At 45.9% G+C, this 18,839-nt stretch overlaps 1 protein-coding gene across 1 annotated transcript in view; it reads right to left on the minus strand.

Annotated features, from left to right (window-relative positions):
- The window catches only part of LOC124607496, a 63,614-nt gene that overhangs the window by 31,505 nt on the left and 13,270 nt on the right, over positions 1-18,839 (minus strand). The window contains exon 2 of the mRNA XM_047139877.1: positions 18,421-18,542. Coding sequence (XP_046995833.1) covers positions 18,421-18,542 — 122 coding nt within the window. The remainder of the gene's footprint in view (positions 1-18,420; positions 18,543-18,839) is intronic.

An 18,839-nucleotide genomic window follows, 5' to 3' on the forward strand; every position in this document is an offset into this window, starting at 1 on the left:
AAATGGGAGATATGATACTGCGTGAAGAGTTTGACAGAACACTGAAAGACCTGAGTCGAAACAAGGCCCCCGGAGTAGACAATATTCCATTGGAACTACTGACGGCCGTGGGAGAGCCAGTCCTGACAAAACTCTACCATCTGGTGAGCAAGATGTATGAAACAGGCGAAATACCCTCAGACTTCAAGAAGAATATAATAATTCCAATCCCAAAGAAAGCAGGTGTTGACAGATGTGAAAATTACCGAACTATCAGCTTAATAAGTCACAGCTGCAAAATACTAACACGAATTCTTTACAGACGAATGGAAAAACTAGTAGAAGCCAACCTCGGGGAAGATCAGTTTGGATTCCGTAGAAACACTGGAACACGTGAGGCAATACTGACCTTACGACCTATCTTAGAAGAAAGATTAAGGAAAGGCAAACCTACGTTTCTAGCATTTGTAGACTTAGAGAAAGCTTTTGACAATGTTGACTGGAATACTCTCTTTCAAATTCTAAAGGTGGCAGGGGTAAAATACAGGGAGCGAAAGGCTATTTACAATTTGTACAGAAACCAGATGGCAGTTATAAGAGTCGAGGGGCATGAAAGGGAAGCAGTGGTTGGGAAGGGAGTAAGACAGGGTTGTAGCCTCTCCCCGATGTTGTTCAATCTGTATATTGAGCAAGCAGTAAAGGAAACAAAAGAAAAATTCGGAGTAGGTATTAAAATTCATGGAGAAGAAATAAAAACTTTGAGGTTCACCGATGACATTGTAATTCTGTCAGAGACAGCAAAGGACTTGGAAGAGCAGTTGAATGGAATGGACAGTGTCTTTAAAGGAGCATATAAGATGAACATCAACAAAAGCAAAACAAGGATAATGGAATGTAGTCGAATTAAGTCGGGTGATGCTGAGGGAATTAGATTAGGAAATGAGGCACTTAAAGTAGTAAAGGAGTTTTGCTATTTGGGGAGCAAAATAACTGATGATGGTCGAAGTAGAGAGGATATAAAATGTAGGCTGGCAATGGCAAGGAAAGTGTTTCTGAAGAAGAGAAATTTGTTAACATCCAGTATAGATTTAAGTGTCAGGAAGTCATCTCTGAAAGTATTCGTATGGAGTGTAGCCATGTATGGAAGTGAAACATGGACGATAAATAGTTTGGACAAGAAGAGAATAGAAGCTTTCGAAATGTGGTGCTACAGAAGAATGCTGAAGATTAGATGGGTAGATCACATAACTAATGAGGAAATATTGAATAGAATTGGGGAGAAGAGAAGTTTGTGGCACAACTTGACCAGAAGAAGGGATCGGTTGGTAGGACATGTTCTGAGGCATCAAGGGATCACCAATTTAGTATTGGAGGGCAGCGTGGAGGGTAAAAATCGTAGAGGGAGACCAAGAGATGAATACACTAAGCAGATTCAGAAGGATGTAGGTTGCAGTAGGTACTGGGAGATGAAAAAGCTTGCACAGGATAGAGTAGCATGGAGAGCTGCATCAAACCAGTCCCAGGACTGAAGACCACAACAACAACGTGACCTGCCAGTTCCTCATAATGTCACAGAACTGCAGTCAGTGTTAGGGAAAATGAACTATTATATTCGGTTCATACCGAATGTTGCGCAAATCGCAGCTCCATTGCATCGCTTGCGCCGCAAGTACGTCCCCTTTGTATGGACAGATGCGTGGCAAGAAATTTTTCAAAAACTAAAAGATACATTGCTCAGTGATCGATGCTTGGTTCACTTTGATGCTGAAAAACCAGTTGTGTTGCAAGTTGACGCTTCTTCTTACGGAATCGGTGCAGTGCTTTTACACAGAATTGGTGATAAAGACAGGCCTATTGCTTTGACATCAAAAGTTTTGTTGAAAGCTCAGTGTAAGCATCTAAAGATAGAGAGAGGCACTGGCAGTTGTGTATAGTGTCACCAAATTCGACCACTACTTGTGTGGCAGAAAACTCTCAGGATTCTGAATTGCTTCAATGCTTTCCTCTGAACTATAGGAAAATTTCACATGCAACCGAAGCTGATTCAGATTTGAACATTTTGCTAAAATATATTCGGACATCTTGGCCACGCCCATTGCATAGCATCCAGAACCCTGCAGTGCGGCGATACTTTGTACGTCGACACAGCCTCGCTATGCAGGAAAGTGTCATTCTTGTTCAATATGACAGTGGACAGCCACACGTGTCGATCCCCAAAGCATTGCAAAAAGAAGCTTTGCAGTTATGTCACCAAGGACACTGGCGGATTGTTCGCACGAAACAGACAGCGCATCGACATTGTACTTGGCGAGGTATGGACACTCAAATAGAACAGATGATGTCACAGTGTCAGGCTTGTGTGGGCAATCAGTCTCCTCCGCAACAAAAAATCTCTGCTTGGGCTAAGTCGCAATCACCATGGCAACGTGAGCGCACAGACTCTGCCGGACCTTTCTGGAACATTCGTTGGTTGACTGTGGTAGACTCTTACAGCAAATTTACTTTTGCTGTGCCAATGAACTTGACAATGTCACGCAGCACAGTTCAGTCATCGTCCTCTATTTTTTGCCTCGAAGGTTTGCCTGACGTCATAGTGATGGACAACGCCCCACAGTTTACGTCAAATTAATTTGAAACATTCTGTGAACGCACTGGCATACAGCATATAACTAGTGCGCTGTTCCATCCACAGTCCAATAGCGAAGCGGAATGTTTTATCAGAACCTTCAAGGAGCAGATGGCCAAACTTCGCACCGCACACAGCATGGATCAAGCGTAACAACTGTTTCTCGCCTTCTATTGTTCGCCGTTCGCATCCGTGAGATGAACCATAGCCGGCGGAATTGCTTCACGACTGCCGCCATGGGACTCTGCTCCGCCACGCGGGGTGGCCGCGCGGTCTTAGGCGCCATGTCACGGTCCGTGTGGCTCCCACGGTCAGGGGTTCGAGTCCTCCCTCGGGCATGGGTGTGTGTCTGTTGTCCTTAGCGTAAGTTAGTTTAAGTTAGATTAAGTAGTGTGTAACCTTAGGGACTGATAACCCCAGCAGTTTGGTCCCATAAGACCTTACCACAAATTTCCAAACTTTGCTCCACCTGCTCTACCCCCCTGGGCATTCGGCGCCGAAGGAAGGCTGAAAGTATCACTTCGCGCCGCATGATATTGTATTTTACAGGGTTTCTAGCGGCAGAAGATGGTGGGCGCGAGGCGAGATCCTCCGTCGACTTGGTGCATGCATGTACACTACTGGCCATTAAAAATGCTACACCAAGAATAATTGCAGATGATAAATGGGTATTCATTGGACAACTGACATGTGATTACATTTTCACGCAATTTGGGTGCATAGATCCTGAGAAATCAGTACCCAGCACAACCACCCCAGCCCGTAATAACTGAATTGATACGCCTGAGTATTGAGTGAAACAGGGCTTGGATGGCGTGTACACGTACAGCTGCCCATGCAGATTCAACACGACACCACAGTTCAAGAGTAGTGCTTGCGTATTGTGACGAGCCAGTTGGTCGGCCACCATTGACCAGACGTTTTCAATTGGTGAGAGATCTGGAGAATGTGCTGGACAGGGCAGCAGTCGAACATTTCCTGTATCCAGAAAGGCCCGTACAGGACCTGCAACATGCGGTCGTGCATTATCCTGCTGAAATGTAGCGTTTCGCAGGGATCGAATGAAGGGTAGAGCCACGGGCCGTAACGCATCTGAAATGTAACGTCCACTGTTCAAAGTGCCGTCAATGCGAACAAGAGGTGACCGAGACGTGTAACCAATGGTACCCCATACCACCACGCCGGGTGATACGCCAGTATGGCGATGACGACTACACGTTTCCAATGTGCGTTCACCGCGATGTCGCCAAACACGGATGCGACCATCATGTGGCTGTAAACAGAACCTAGATTCATCCGGAAAAATGACGTTTTGCCATTCGTGCACCCAGGTTTGTCGTTGAGTACACCATCTCAGGCGCTCCTGTCTGTGATGCAGCGTCAAGGGTAACCGCAGCCATGGTCTCCGAGCTGATAGTCCATGCTGCTGCAAACGTCGTCCAACTGTTCGTGCAGATGGTTGATGTCTTGCAAACGTCTCCATCTGTTAACTCAGGGATCCAGACGTGGCTGCTCGATACGTCACAGCCATGCGGATAAGATGCCTGTCATCTCGATTGCTAGTGATACGGGGCCGTTGGGATCCTGCACGGCGTTCCGTATTACCCTCCTGAGTCCACCGGTTCCATATTCTGCTAGCAGTCATTGGATCTCGACCAACGCGAGCAGCAATGTCGCGACACGACAAACCGCAATCGCGATAGGCTACAATCCGACCTTTATCAAAGTCGGAAACGTGATGGTACGCAAGTCCCCTCCTTACACGAGGCATCACAACAACGTTTCACCAGGCAACGCCGGTCAACTGCTGTTTGTGTATGAGAAATCGGTTGGAAACTTTCCTCATGTCAGCACGTTGTCGGTGTCGCCACCGGCGCCAACGTTGTGTGAATGCTCTGAAAATCTAATCATTTGCATATCACAGCATGTTCTTCCTGTCGGTTAAATTTCGCGTCTGTAGCACGTCATCTTCGTGGTGTAACAATTTTAACGGCCAGTAGTGTATCTCTTTTCAGGCCAAAACGAATTGCACCGCCGACATCACAATCAAATTCGCCAGTGTCATGTGCACGGTGATCCATCTGTATCTCTTCCCCCAGCGATTCACAAATCGTGAGGGCAGCGCGACCACAGCAGCTGCCATAGGGTGTCATCACGACATCGCGGAATGACCTCCTGTAGACGGAGCCTTCACCTCCTCCACCTCCTCTCGTCCTCCCGATGGAGCTGGACCTCAGGAGGTGGACGCGTACCCTTCCGGTCTTTTTCTGTGGGACTTTTCCACCAGAGGGAAGGCCGGATGATGGGGTACCATCGGAAGTCTGACGTCCCCTGCAGCCACGGCATCCAGTCCATTGCAGCGTCCACACTCCTCGGTCCCTCCTGTTGTCGTGCTCCTTATACGACGACGATCTGTCGCTTTGGGGGAGGGGGGGGGGGGGATGGAGGTGAGGAATATTACGGCGTAAAGTCAAGCGCCGGCGCCCCAGTCAGGAAAGTCGAAGAAGAAAAGGCTGTGAGAAGAAGTCAGCCAATCGCACACTGACTGGACGTCCCAACAGGACCACAACGCGACAGCAGTGATCCCTATGTGCAAAGCGCCGCAACCGACTGGTGACGGCCCAGTTCAGTAGCAGCTTCAAGACTAGCACCTTGGGGAGTAGCGTCAGCACTTCACTCTAGGTAGCACTGACTATTGATTTTCCATACTGAAGAAGATTGTTTATTTCGTACGTCACCCTTTGCTTGCGACACATCTACATCTACATGGATTCTCTCCAAATCACATTTAAGTGCCTGGCAGAGGGTTCATCGAACCACCTTAACAATTCTCTATTATTCCAATCTCGTATAGCACGCGCAAAGAATGAACACCTATATCTTTCCATACGAGCTCTGATTTCCCTTATTTTATCGTGGTGATCGTTCCTCCCTATGTAAGTCGGTGTCAACAAAATATTTTCGCATTCAGAAGAGAAAGTTGGTGATTGGAGCTTCGTGAGAAGATTCCGACGCAACGAAAAACGCATTTCTTTTAACAAGTTCCAGCCCAAATCCTGTATCATTTCTGTGACACTCTCTCCCATATTTCGCAATAGTACAAAACGTACTGCCTTTCTTTGAACTTTTTCGATGTACTCCGTCAGTCCTATCTGGTAAGGATTCCACACCGCGGACAAGGGTAGTGTAGGCAGTCTCCTTAGTAGGTCTGTTACATTTTCTAAGTGTCCTGCCAATAAAACGCAGTCTTTGGTTAGCCTTCCCCACAACATGTTCCATGTGTTCCTTCCATTTTAAGTTGTTCGTAATTGTAATACCTAGGTATTTAGTTGAATTTACGGATTTTAGATTAGACTGATTCATTGTGTAACCGAAGTTTAACGAGTTTCTTTTAGCACTCATGTGGATGACCTCACACTTTTCGTTATTTAGAGTCAACTGTCACCTTTCGCACCATTCAGATATATTTTCTAAATCGTTTTGCAGTTTGTTTTGATCTTCTGATGACTTTATTAGTCGATAAACGACAGCGTCACATGCAAACAACCGAAGTCGGCTGCTCAGATTGTCTCCCAAATCGTTTATAAAGATAAGAAACAGCAAAGGGCCTCTAACACTACCCCGGGGAGCGCCAGAAATCACTTCTGCTTTACTCGATGACTTTCCGTGAGTTACTACGAACTGTGACCTCTCTGACAGGAAATCATAGATCCAGTCACATAACTGAGACGATACTCCATAAACACGCAATTTCACTATGAGCCGCTTGTGTGGTACAGTGTCAAAACCCTTCCGGAAATCCAGAGATAGGGAACTTCCTGGCAGATTAAAACTGTGTGCCCGACCGAGACTCGAACTCGGGACCTTTGCCTTTCGCGGGCAAGTGCTCTACCAACTGAGCTACCGAAGCACGACTCACGCCCGGTACTCACAGCTTTACTTCTGCCAGTACCTCGTCTCCTACCTTCCAAACTTTACAGAAGCTCTCCTGCGAACCTGCAGAACTAGCACTCCTGAAAGAAAGGATATAGCGGAGACATGGCTTAACCACAGCCTGGGGGATGTTTCCAGAGTGGAAATCTCATTCTGGAAACATCCCCCAGGCTGTGGCTAAGCCATATCTCCGCTATATCCTTTCTTTCAGGAGTGCTAGTTCTGCAGGTTCGCAGGAGAGCTTCTGTAAAGTTTGGAAGGTAGGAGACGAGGTACTGGCAGAAGTAAAGCTGTGAGTACCGGGCGTGAGTCGTGCTTCGGTAGCTCAGTTGGTAGAGCACTTGCCCGCGAAAGGCAAAGGTCCCGAGTTCGAGTCTCGGTCGGGCACACAGTTTTAATCTGCCAGGAAGTTTCATATCAGCGCACACTCCGCTGCAGAGTGGTAATCTCATTCTGGAAACATCCCCCAGGTCGTGGCTAAGCCATGTCTCCGCTATATCCTTTCTTTCAGGAGTGCTAGTTCTGCAGGTTCGCAGGAGAGCTTCTGTAAAGTTTGGAAGGTAGGAGACGAGGTACTGGCAGAAGTAAAGCTGTGAGTACCGGGCGTGAGTCGTGCTTCGGTAGCTCAGTTGGTAGAGCACTTGCCCGCGAAAGGCAAAGGTCCCGAGTTCGAGTCTCGGTCGGGCACACAGTTTTAATCTGCCAGGAAGTTTCATATCAGCGCACACTCCGCTGCAGACTGGTAATCTCATTCCAGAGATAGGGAGTCGATCTGAAATCCCTTGTCAATAGCATTCAACACTTTGTGTGAATAAAGAGATAGTCGTGTTTCACAGGAACGATGTTTTCTAAACCCATGCTGACAATGTGTCAATAGACAGTTTTCTTCGAGGTATTCATAATGTTTGAAGACAATATATGTCCTAAAATCCTGCTGCATATCGACGTTAACGATATGGGCCTATAATTTAGTGGATTACCCCTACTACCTTTATTGAATATTGGTGTGACCTGTGCAATTTTCCAGTCTTTGGGTACGGATCTTTCGTCGAGCAAACGGTTGTATATGATTGTTAAGTATGGAGCTAATGCATCAGCAACTCCGAAAGGGACCTAACTGGTATACAGTTGGTACACAGTGTAACAGTGAAAGCTAAATATTGTTTCTTATCTTTTTGTAATAAAACTCAACGACTAGTTTGACTGTTTGTCTAGCGAACCGAGTGTGCAGGTTTCTTATATGTGGATGGAGACGGTTTTAAGGGCGCACGACGGCAAGGTCTTCAGCGCCGCTCAGTAACAGATTGACACGGGTGTCAAGAAAAGACTCAGAACAATAAAACAGAACGTGAAACATAGGAACAAGCTTGGAAAAATATGGGCCTACCCACACCGAAGCGTGGGACGAAGCACGCCGCCAGCAGTAAAGCATGGACAACACAGGAAGAAAGTGGTAGAGGGAGGTAAAACAATATAGCAGATGGTAGTAGCTGGCTGACCGCAGGGAAAAAGGGAGAAGCAGGTTTCCTAGACACCACCCCCACCTTTGAAGGAAACTCCAGACTAATCTTACCAGTGGGATAGTCAGCGAAGGGTGGGCGACTCTCCTATTCAAATATTTTAGAGTTTTCTAGCAATGCCACACACTGTCTAACAATTTATTATGTAATTGTTTGTATTGTGTTACGTGTCTTCATTCCACCTGGGAGCGCTGGGTGACCGAGACTGACACAGGCCATGCTTGATCGCTAGTTTTGAAAGCTTCAGTATGATTGGTCGAAAGAGAAAGGGGAAAGGGGAGGGGAGTGCTTTGCTCCAACAAGTGAGCCACCAGGTCAATCACGTAGCAGGTAATTACACACATATATTGTTTAAATAATGCTGGGAAGACTTGTGGAGCCCTCTGGTTCACGGCCAGGGATTCGGTGGTGGCCGTGACCACTCAAGGATTTCAATACCCCTCTGGGATCTCAGTTGGCTCATTCGGTCTGCATTCTCCGGCGAATGCAGGGGGAGACCAGTGTAGCGATCTGTTTGCCATTATTACCGCAAGTGTGAAGGTGCATTGGCAAGGGCTGATATAGCATCAGTCTTTTGTGACAGCAACCAGATCATAGAGGACTGCACCTACAACACTTCTTCTTTCACGGCCGTTGCTGGGTTGGAGCAGTGTTTGCGGCTCTAAACGACGCGACAACGTTCCGGGGTGGGGGTTGGAGGAGGGGCGGGAGGGCGGGGGGTTGAAGGAGGGTGCCGGTCTATCCTATCAGGCGAGTTACACTACTGTCCATTAAAATTGCTACACCAAGAAGAAATCCATATGATAAACGGGTATTCATTGGACAAATATATTGTACTAGAACTGACATGTGATTACAAAAATGGTTCAAATGGCTCTGAGCACTATGGGACTTAACATCTATGGTCATCAGTCCCCTAGAACTTAGAACAACTTAAATCCAACTAACCTAAGGACATCACACATGTGATTACATTTTCACGCAATTTGGGTGCATAGATCCTGAGAAATCAGTACCCTGAAACACCACCTCTGGCCGTAATAACGGCCTTGATACGCCTGGGCATTGAGTCAAACAGGGCTTGGATAGCGTGTACGGGTACAGCTGCCCATGCAGCTTCAACATGATACCACAGTTCATCAAGAGTAGTGACTGGCGTATTGTGACGAGTCAGTTGCTCCGCCACCATTGACCAGACGTTTTCAGTTGGTGAGAGATCTGGAGGATGTACTGGCTAGGACAGCAGTCGAACATTTCCTGTATCCAGAAAGGCCCGTACAGGACTTGCAACATGCGGCCGTGCATTATCCCGCTGAAATGTAAGGTTTCGCAGGGATCGAATGAAGGGTAGAGCCACGGGTCGTAACACATCTGAAATGTAACGTCCACTGTTCAAAGTGCCGTCATTGCGAACAAGAGGTGACCGAGACGTGTAACCAATGGCAAGCCATACCATCACGCCGGGTGATACGCCAGTATGGCGATGACGACTACACGTTTCCAATGTGCGTTCACCGCGATATCGCCAAACACGGATGCGACCATCACGATGCTGTAAACAGAACCTGGATTCATCCGAAAAAATGACATTTTGCCATTCGTGCACCCAGGTTCGTCGTTGAGTACACCATCTCAGGCACTCCTGTTTGTGATGCAGCGTCAAGGGTAACTGCAGCCATGGTCTCCGAGCTGATAGTCCATGCTGCTGGAAACGTCGTCGAACTGTTCGTGCAGATGGTTGTTGTCTTGCAAACGTCCCCATTTGTGACTCAGGGATCGAGACGTGGCTGCACGATCCGTTACAGCCATGCGCATAAGATGCCTGTCATCTCTACTGCTCTTGATGCGACGCTGTTGGGATCGAGCACGGCGTTCCGTATTACCCTCCTGAACCCACCGATTCCATATTCTGCTAACAGTCATTGGATCTCGACCAACGCGAGCAGCAATGTCGCGATACAATAAACCGCAATCGCGATAGGCTACAATCCGACCTTTATCAAAGTCGGAATCGTGATGGTACGCATTTATCCTCCTTACACGAGGCATCACAACAACGTTTCACCAGGCAACGCCGGTCAACTGCTGTTTGTGTATGAGAAATCGGTTGGAAACTTTCCTCATGTCAGCACGTTGTAGGTGTCGCCACCGGCGCCAACCTTGTGTGAATGCTCTGGAAAGCTGATCATTTGCATATCACAGCATCTTCTTCCTGTCGGTTAAATTTCGCGTGTGTAGCACGTCATCTTCGTGGTGTAGCAATTTTAGTGGCCGTAGTGTACTTTTCGATGTTGTGGTTACAGCTCTTGGGATCCTGTGCTAAATCTTACACACACAGAGTATGTATGGTTGGAGATCGATTTTTTTTACTATGATGTAGAACATCGAGTAATATAGTGGTGGCTTAGGAGAAGGTTTAGCAGTCAGTATACGATATTTCTTATGTATACAATATCATTTGTTGGGATTTGGTAAAACTGCAGTTCTTAAACGATTTGTTACAATGTTATTAACATGACGTTACTCACTACTTGTATCAAAGTTTTCATTTCTAACAAACACACTATGATGTTGCATACACACACTAGCCATGGAGCAATGATAAATAATTCGTGCACATGCTTCACTGTGATTGGCTGAGAGCATTATAAGACTGACAAGATAACGAATAGACAGAACTCACGTAAATCGACAAAATTCGTATAAATTTGGAAAGTATGTAAAATTGTGCAAAATATGCAAAATTGTGGAAAATGTGGAAAAAATAAGAAAAATGTAAAAAACGGGTAATATTGTGGAAAATATGAAATAATGAGACTACTTAGCTACCTACCTGGGTGCTTCGAACGAGGAAAATCGTGTAACATAGAAATTGTTATTAAGACTCATAGTTTACAATCCAAGTTATGTGGCTTGACAAAAGAACATTAATTTGCTATTAGCAAACAGACAGAGCCTACAACCTCTCTCTATCCTACAGCTTGAGAGTCAAATCCACCCATCCAAGTGTCCCGGTTATAATGAGAAAAATTGTGGAAAAAAACGTGAAATTGTGATGTATGGAGAAAAATAAAACGAATTTTGAAATTCGTGGGAAATATGGAGGGATCAGAGTATTTAGATATCTGCCAGGGTGTGGTCCCTACCGGTTTCTCGAACGAATTATTATTAAATTTGATTAACTTCTCATGGTTGGGATTCACAGTCATATAATATTTCTTAAAAGACATGATGTCTTTTAAGAAATATTATTAAATTGTTATTGAGAAACAGAGCTCGAGTGATATGGCTCAACGTAGTTTGATGTAAACAAATAGACACATCCTAATCCTCTCCCTGAGATGTACAGCTGCAGCGATAACTCCACCCACCCGAGTGCCCCCATTACAAAAGAGAGAAACTGTGGGGAAATACGAAAAACGGAATCGGTAAGAACGGAGGAATGCACCCAGTAAGCCCTCGACGGCGACCGGAGCCGGGCAGTGGACTTACGCACCGCATCCTAATCCTCTCCCTGAGATGTACAGCTGCAGGGATAACTCCACCCACCCGAGTGCCCCCATTACAAAAGAGAGAAACTGTGGGGAAATACGAAAAACGGAATCGGTAAGAACGGAGGAATGCATCCAGTCAGCCCTCGACGGCGACCGGAGCCGGGCAGTAGACTTACGCACCGCCGGCCAGTGTGGCCGAGCGGTTCTAGGCGCTACAGTCCGGAACCGCGCTGCTGCTACGGTCGCAGGTTCGAATCCTGCCTCGGGCATGGATGTGTGTGGTGTCCTTAGGTTAGTTAGGTTTAAGTAGTTCTAAGTTCTAGGGGACTGATGACCTCAGAAGTGAAGTACCATAGTGCTCAGAGCCATTCTGAACTTCCGCACCTGGCGCCGGCTCCTGGTCGGGCTGGTCGAGCACCTGCAGGCCGTGCAGCCTGTCGTGGAACTGCCGCAGCAGCGGCAGGGCGCGCGTCAGGTACAGCAGGTACTGCAGCGTCCGCGACGACTGCTGCAGCCGCGGGCACAGCGCCCTCACCTGCGCACACGCGGCCCCAAGCTGAGGCACCGGCGTCTCGCCCAACACCGGCTGCGCGCTGCTCACTGCTTACAGGCTCACGACGTCATCAGGAAGGCAGCTCAAACCCGACCCGCTCGTGCAAAAGTGTCTGTGGCCCAGCACCCGAAACCAGTTGCAGGTTGCCTGTCTACCTGCTTCCAGGGCCAACCAATATTTTTCACTGTTCCGTATAATTACTGATTGAATTGTTGTTGTTGTGGGCTTGAGTCCTGAGACTGGTTTGATGCAGCTCTCCATGCTACCCTATCCTGTGCAAGTTTCTTCATCTCCCAGTACCTACTCAACCTACATCCTTCTGAATCTGCTTAGTGTATTCATCTCTTTGTCTCCCTCTACGATTTTTACCCTCTACACTGCCCTCCAGTACTAAATTGGTGCCCGCATCTCGTGGTCGTGCGGTAGCGCTCTCGCTTCCCACGCCCGGGTTCCCGGGTTCGATTCCCGGCGGGGTCAGGGATTTTCTCTGCCTCGTGATGACTGGGTGTTGTGTGATGTCCTTAGGTTAGTTAGGTTTAAGTAGTTCTAAGTTCTAGGGGACTGATGACCATAGATGTTAAGTCCCATAGTGCTCAGACCCATTTGAACTAAATTGGTGATCCCTTGATGCCTCAGAACATGTCCTACCAACCGGTCCCTTCTTCTTGTCAAGTTGTGCCACAAACTCCTCCCCAATTCTATTCAAAACCTACTCATTAGTTATGTGATCAACCCACCTAAACTTCAACTTTCTTCTATAGCACCACATTCCGAAAGCTTCTATTCTCTTCTTGTCCAAACTATTTATCGTCCATGTTTCACTTCCATACATGGCTACACTCCATACAAATACATTCAGAAACGAGCTCCTGACACTTAAATCTATACTCGATGTTGACAAATTTCTCTTCTTCAGAAACGCTTACCTTCCCATTGCCAGTCTACATTTTACATCCTCTCTACTTTGAACATCATCAGTTATTTTCCTCCCCAATTAGTAAAACTCATTTACTACTTTAAGCGTCTCATTTCCTAATCTAATTCCCTCAGCATCACCCGACTTAATTTGACTACATTCCATTATCCTCGTTTTGGTTTTGTTGATGTTCATCTTATATCCTCCTTTCAAGACACTGTCCATTCCGTTCAACTGCTCTTCCAAGTCCTCTGCTGTCTCTGACAGAAATACAATGTTATCGGCGAACCTCAAAGTTTTTATTTCTTCTCCATAGATTTTAATACCTACTCCAAATTTATCTTTTGTTTCCTTCACTGCTTGCTCAATATACAGATTGAATAACATCGGGGAGAGGCTACAACCCTGTCTCACTCCTTTCCCAACCACTGCTTCCCTTTCATGACGCTCGAATCTTATAACTGCCATGTGGTTTCTGTACAAATTGTAAATAGTCTTTCACTCCCTGTATTTTACCCCTGCCACCTTCAGAATTTGAAAGAGAGTATTCCAGTCAACATTGTCAAAAGCTTTCTCTAAGTCTACAAATGCTAGAAACGTAGGTTTGCCTTTCCTTAATTTAGCTTCTAAGATAAGTCGTAGGGACAGTATTGCCTCACGTGTTCCAATATTTCTACGGGATCTAAACTTACTGATTGAATTAAAAAATTTAAAATGTTCTCATAATGCACGCATCAGGAGGTATAATCTCACTTTTAAAAGCTTAACACAGTAAGTATTCAAGTTGAAAACTGGGTATACACTAATGGCCCGAAACCTTATGACCACCTGCTTAATGCCTTGTTTGTCCGTCTTTGAAACGAAATACATCTCTGATTCTGCGTATCAGGGATCTCACAATTTGTTGGTAGGTTCGTGGAGATATGTGGCATTAGATGTCTACGCATAGGCCACGTACGCTACTGGCCATTAAAATCGCTACGCCACGAAGGTGACGTGATACAGACGCGAAATTTAACCGACAGGAAGAACATGCTGTGATATGCAAATGATTAGCTTTTCAGAGCATTCACACAAGGTTGGCCACGGAGTTGACATCTACAACGTGCTGTCATGAGAAAAGTTTCCAATCGATTTCTCATACACAAACAACAGTTGACCGGCGTTGCCTGCTGAAACGTTGTTGTGATGCCTCGTGTAAGGAGGATAAATGCGTACCATCACGTTTCCGACTTTGATAAAGGTCGGATTGTAGCCTAACGCGATTGCGGTTTATCGTATCACGACATTGCTGCTCGCCTTGGTCGAGATCCAATGACTGTTAGCAGAATATGGAATCGGTGGGTTCAGGAGGATAATACGAAACGCAGTGCTCGATCCCAACGGCCTCGTATCACTAGCAGTCGAGATGACAGGCATCTTATCCGCATGGCTGTAACGGATCGTGCAGCCACGTCTCGATCCCTGAGTCAACAAATGGGGACGTTTGCAAGACAACAACCATCTGCACGAACAGTTCGACGACGTTTGCAGCAGCATGGACTATCAGCTCGGAGACCATGGCTGCGGTTACCCTTGATGCTGCATCACAGACAGGAGCGCCTGCGATGCTGTAATCAACGACGAACCTCGCTGCACGAATGGCAAAACGTCATTTTTTCGGATGAATCCAGGTTCTGTTTACAGCATCATGATGGTCGCATCTGTGTTTGGCAACATCGTGGTGAACGCACATTGGAAGCGTGTATTCGTCATCGCCATACTGGCGTATCACCTGGCGTGATGATAAGGGTGCCATTGGTTACACGTCTCGGTCACCTCTTGTTCACATTGACGGCACTTTGAACAGTGGACGTTACATTTTAGATGTGTTACGACCCGTGGCTCTACCCTTCATTCGATCCCCGCGAAACCCTACATTTCAGTAGGATAATGCACGACCGCATGTTGCATGTCCTGTACGAGCCTTTCTGGATACAGAAAATGTTCGACTGTTGCCCTGGCCAGCACATTCTCCAGATCTCTCACCAATGGTCAATGGTGTCCGAGCAACTGGCTCGTCACAATACGGCAGTCACTACTCTTGATGAACTGTAGTATCGTGTTGAAGCTGCATGGGCAGCTGTACCTGTACACGCCATCCAAGCTCTGTTTCTTGACGCAATGCCGTTATTACGGCAGGAGGTGGTTGTTCTGGGTACTGATTTCTCAGGATCTATGCAACCAAATTGCGTGAAAATGTAATCATATGTCAATTTTACTATAATATATTTGTCCAACGAATACCGGTTCATCATCTGCATTTCTTCTTGGTGTAGCAATCTTAATGGCCAGTAGTGTATTTTTACATGTTTCTCCAATTACTTATAACAATCCAGTGAGGATAATACAAAAAAAGGGAATAGTTCCTGGAGATATTTAAAATTATCGATAGGTATTGCGATACAATTTTCAGACACTTAAACAAAGTTTTGAAGTTTGTCATCATCATATGTATATAAGGAAAGTAACGAAAATAGAACAGATAACAACGGAAGGTTGCAAAAAGAGACCAAAGTTGAATGTTTATTGATATATTTATCCTGGCGAGATTTACATCTAACTAGGCGTTCTACACATTTTAGATGAGATTCATTAGGACATGTAGGCTGTAAGCTTCTTAAATATGATCTGCTAAAGCGATGATATTCCGAAGAGCTGATTGGTTGTTTCATATGGAAGGAGTAGACCAAACAGCGAGGTCATCAGTGCCGTCGGATTGGGGAAGGAAGTCGGCCGTGCCCTTTCAAAGGAACCATCAAGGCATTTGCCTGAAGTGATTTATGGCAATCACGGAAAAGCCGAATCAGGATGGCCGGACGGAGGTTTGAACCATCGTCCTCCTGAATCCGAGTCTAGTGTGCTAACCACTGCGCGACCTTGCTCAGTCTAAGAGCTGGACCGAGTAAACTGTCATCCCTATCTTCAAAATAGGAAAGCTGAGTAATTGTGATAGCTACCGACATACAACCTTATTCAGTTTCGCATATCAATTCTTTACCAACATTATCGTAAATAAATTGTATAGACACTACTAAGCCTTCATGGGTTTATAGTAAAATGGCTCTCCAAAATAAGATCATGGTCTGGTGGCTATTTTTCACTGAAGTTGCTCATAGAAGAATGGAGAATTTAATCTAGAAACGCTTACTGCTTTCGTCGACTGCAAAAAAAAACAAAAAAAAAAATTATTACGACTTCTGGCTGATAATCATGTTTCTCAGCAAATTTTCGCTAATATACCCAAAATCTACAGAAGAAATTTAACCTTTGTCAAGAAAGACTTATCAGAGTGGGGCAAAATCCATACTGGAGTACGACAAGGGTGCGCCCCTTCGCCATTCTGGTTTATTATTATTTTATATGAATAACATTATTCAAGAATGGAAACAGCTTCATTCACATCAACAGAACCACAAAGCTAGATGCTTTACCTTTCGCAGATGATTCAGCTGTTGTAGAACCTGTATACAATTTGCAGCATGGATCTCAACACCAAAAAAACTAAAACTAAGGCCTTCTGAGGATAGGGCCCAGTGGAAAATAAGGTCTCTTTCAAAAATAAAATTCTGACAACATGTGGATACATTCACGCAGTAAACTACCCTTCCTAGAAGAGAGAGACTTATCTGAAAAGTCACAGGTATACAATAATAATAGCAGCCATTAATAATGTAATGAAACCTTATCTAGTCCAGAAACACACCATAATATGCCTTTGTAAGACATTATCAAGAGCCGGGCTGTGGTATGGCAGCGAAGCCTGGGCAATAAAGGCAAAAGATGCTGAGAGACTAACAGCCTGGCCTGTGAAATTCTTGAGACGAACAGCCGGCTACACCAAATGTGATCACAAAAGGGCTGAAGAAGTAGTCAATGAGCTTAAAATGTAACCCATCGGACTATATTCAAAACAACTAAAACAACTGGAGAAAATACCTACAAGTGAGCTGAAACGGGATCCCAAAATCCATGCTACAGTATGACCCCAAAGGTGTGATATAGCTAGGCCGGAATGAGATTTTCACATTGCAGCCGGGTGTGCGCTGATATGAAACTTCCTGGCAGATTAAATGTGTGCCGGACCGAGACTCGAACTCTGGACCTTTGCCTTTCGCGGGTAAGTGCTCTACCATCTGAGCTACCCAAGCACGACTCACGCCCCGTCCTCACAGCTTCACTTCTGCCAGTACCTCGTTTCCTACCTTCCAAACTTTACAGAAGCTCTCCTGCGAACCTTGCAAAACTAGCACTCCTGAAAGAAAGTTTCGTGTCAGCGCACACTCCGCTGCAGAGAGAAAATCTCACTCTGGAAACATCCCCCAGGCTGTAGCTAAGCCACGTCTCCGCAGTATGCTTTTTCAGGAGTGCTAGTCCTGCAAGGTTCGCAGGAGAGCTTCTGTAAAGTTTGGAAGGTAGGAGGCGAGGTACTGGCAGAAGTGAAGCTGTGAGGACGGGGCGTGAGTCGTGCTTGGGTAGCTCAGAGGGGAGAGCACTTGCCCGCGAAAGGCAAAGGTCCCGACTTCGAGTCTCGGTCCGGCACACACTTTTAATCTGCCAGGAAGTTTCATAGCTAGTCCGACCAATGAACAGGTGACAGTGAAAATTATCGATGCGACCTCAACAGGTGAAGACGCCTAGTACTTCGGAGGAAGAAGAAGAGGACATCTGATATGGGATGCAAAATTTAAATATAAATACCAAATAAATACTGGAAACAGTAGCAGACACAGCAGAGAAAACCATTGTTTATGTTCGTTCATAAAAAAATGGAAGAACAAAGATAATTTACCGCCAGAGTGATTTAAATTGTGAGCAGTGTCAGAAATGGACGTAATAGAAAGCGCGGGAGAGAGAGAAAGAGGAACATGTTCAAAACACAACGAACGAAGAGAGTGAGGAAAGAAAAAGGGAAAAACTAATGGAGCGCAACAGGTAGAAGGTGGAAATGATTGGTGAACTGTTTGACAGAGACCATGTTCGAGGGGCGAACAACAGCCGCAGCGAAGGAGTTTGCGAACGTTTTTGATTTGTGGATGAAAACCGCTATGGTAATGATTAAGTGAGACCTTCTGCTGCGATTATAAAGATATTACAGTAATTCGATCTCTGATGTTTTGTGCTGGAGTCTATGAAGATTGAAGAGCCAGTGAAGTGAACTTCACGGATGGGAGTACGTAACTTGTCTGATTGCAACTATCCTAAATGGATACACCACTAAAGTATTCTATTAATTTCAGTACTATTTAATGGATAGCAAGTAAGTTGTATCTGTTACTCTTAGGTACAACATCAGCTGATTAGATTCTTAAAAGTAGAACAATGCTTAGAGACGTTAGAGCAGGCAGCGTCCTGCCTACCTGTTCGTGAAGCGACGCCACCCTCTTCGAGCAACGCTTGTGTGGCTTTGTGTCAGGCAAAGCTACTGAGACACGTGCGGCAGTTTGGTCAGCTCTCTTCACCAGCAACGAAACCGTGATGCCTGCAACATAGGTCCAGAAGGATACAATTTACGCTGCTTCATATTGTTCGTGGCAATGTAGTCAACAGCGTTTCTAACTTGTGTTTTGAAGTTAGGCGGCGAATCACCTACCAGATTTATTTTCTGCTTCGGTCTCCCAATACCATACAGGATAAGGTATACTGTCTCACTCTTTAGCTGCTCTCCTCTCTCCAATTTCAGTTTCCTCCCTTCACCCCCTCCCCGAACCTCCCTTCCTTCTCTCCTCCATCCCCCTCTCTCCCACCTCTCTCCCCTACTTACTCCCTCCTCTCTGTC

This window comes from Schistocerca americana, chromosome 3, assembly GCF_021461395.2.
Source record: "Schistocerca americana isolate TAMUIC-IGC-003095 chromosome 3, iqSchAmer2.1, whole genome shotgun sequence".
NCBI lineage: Eukaryota > Metazoa > Arthropoda > Insecta > Orthoptera > Acrididae > Schistocerca > Schistocerca americana.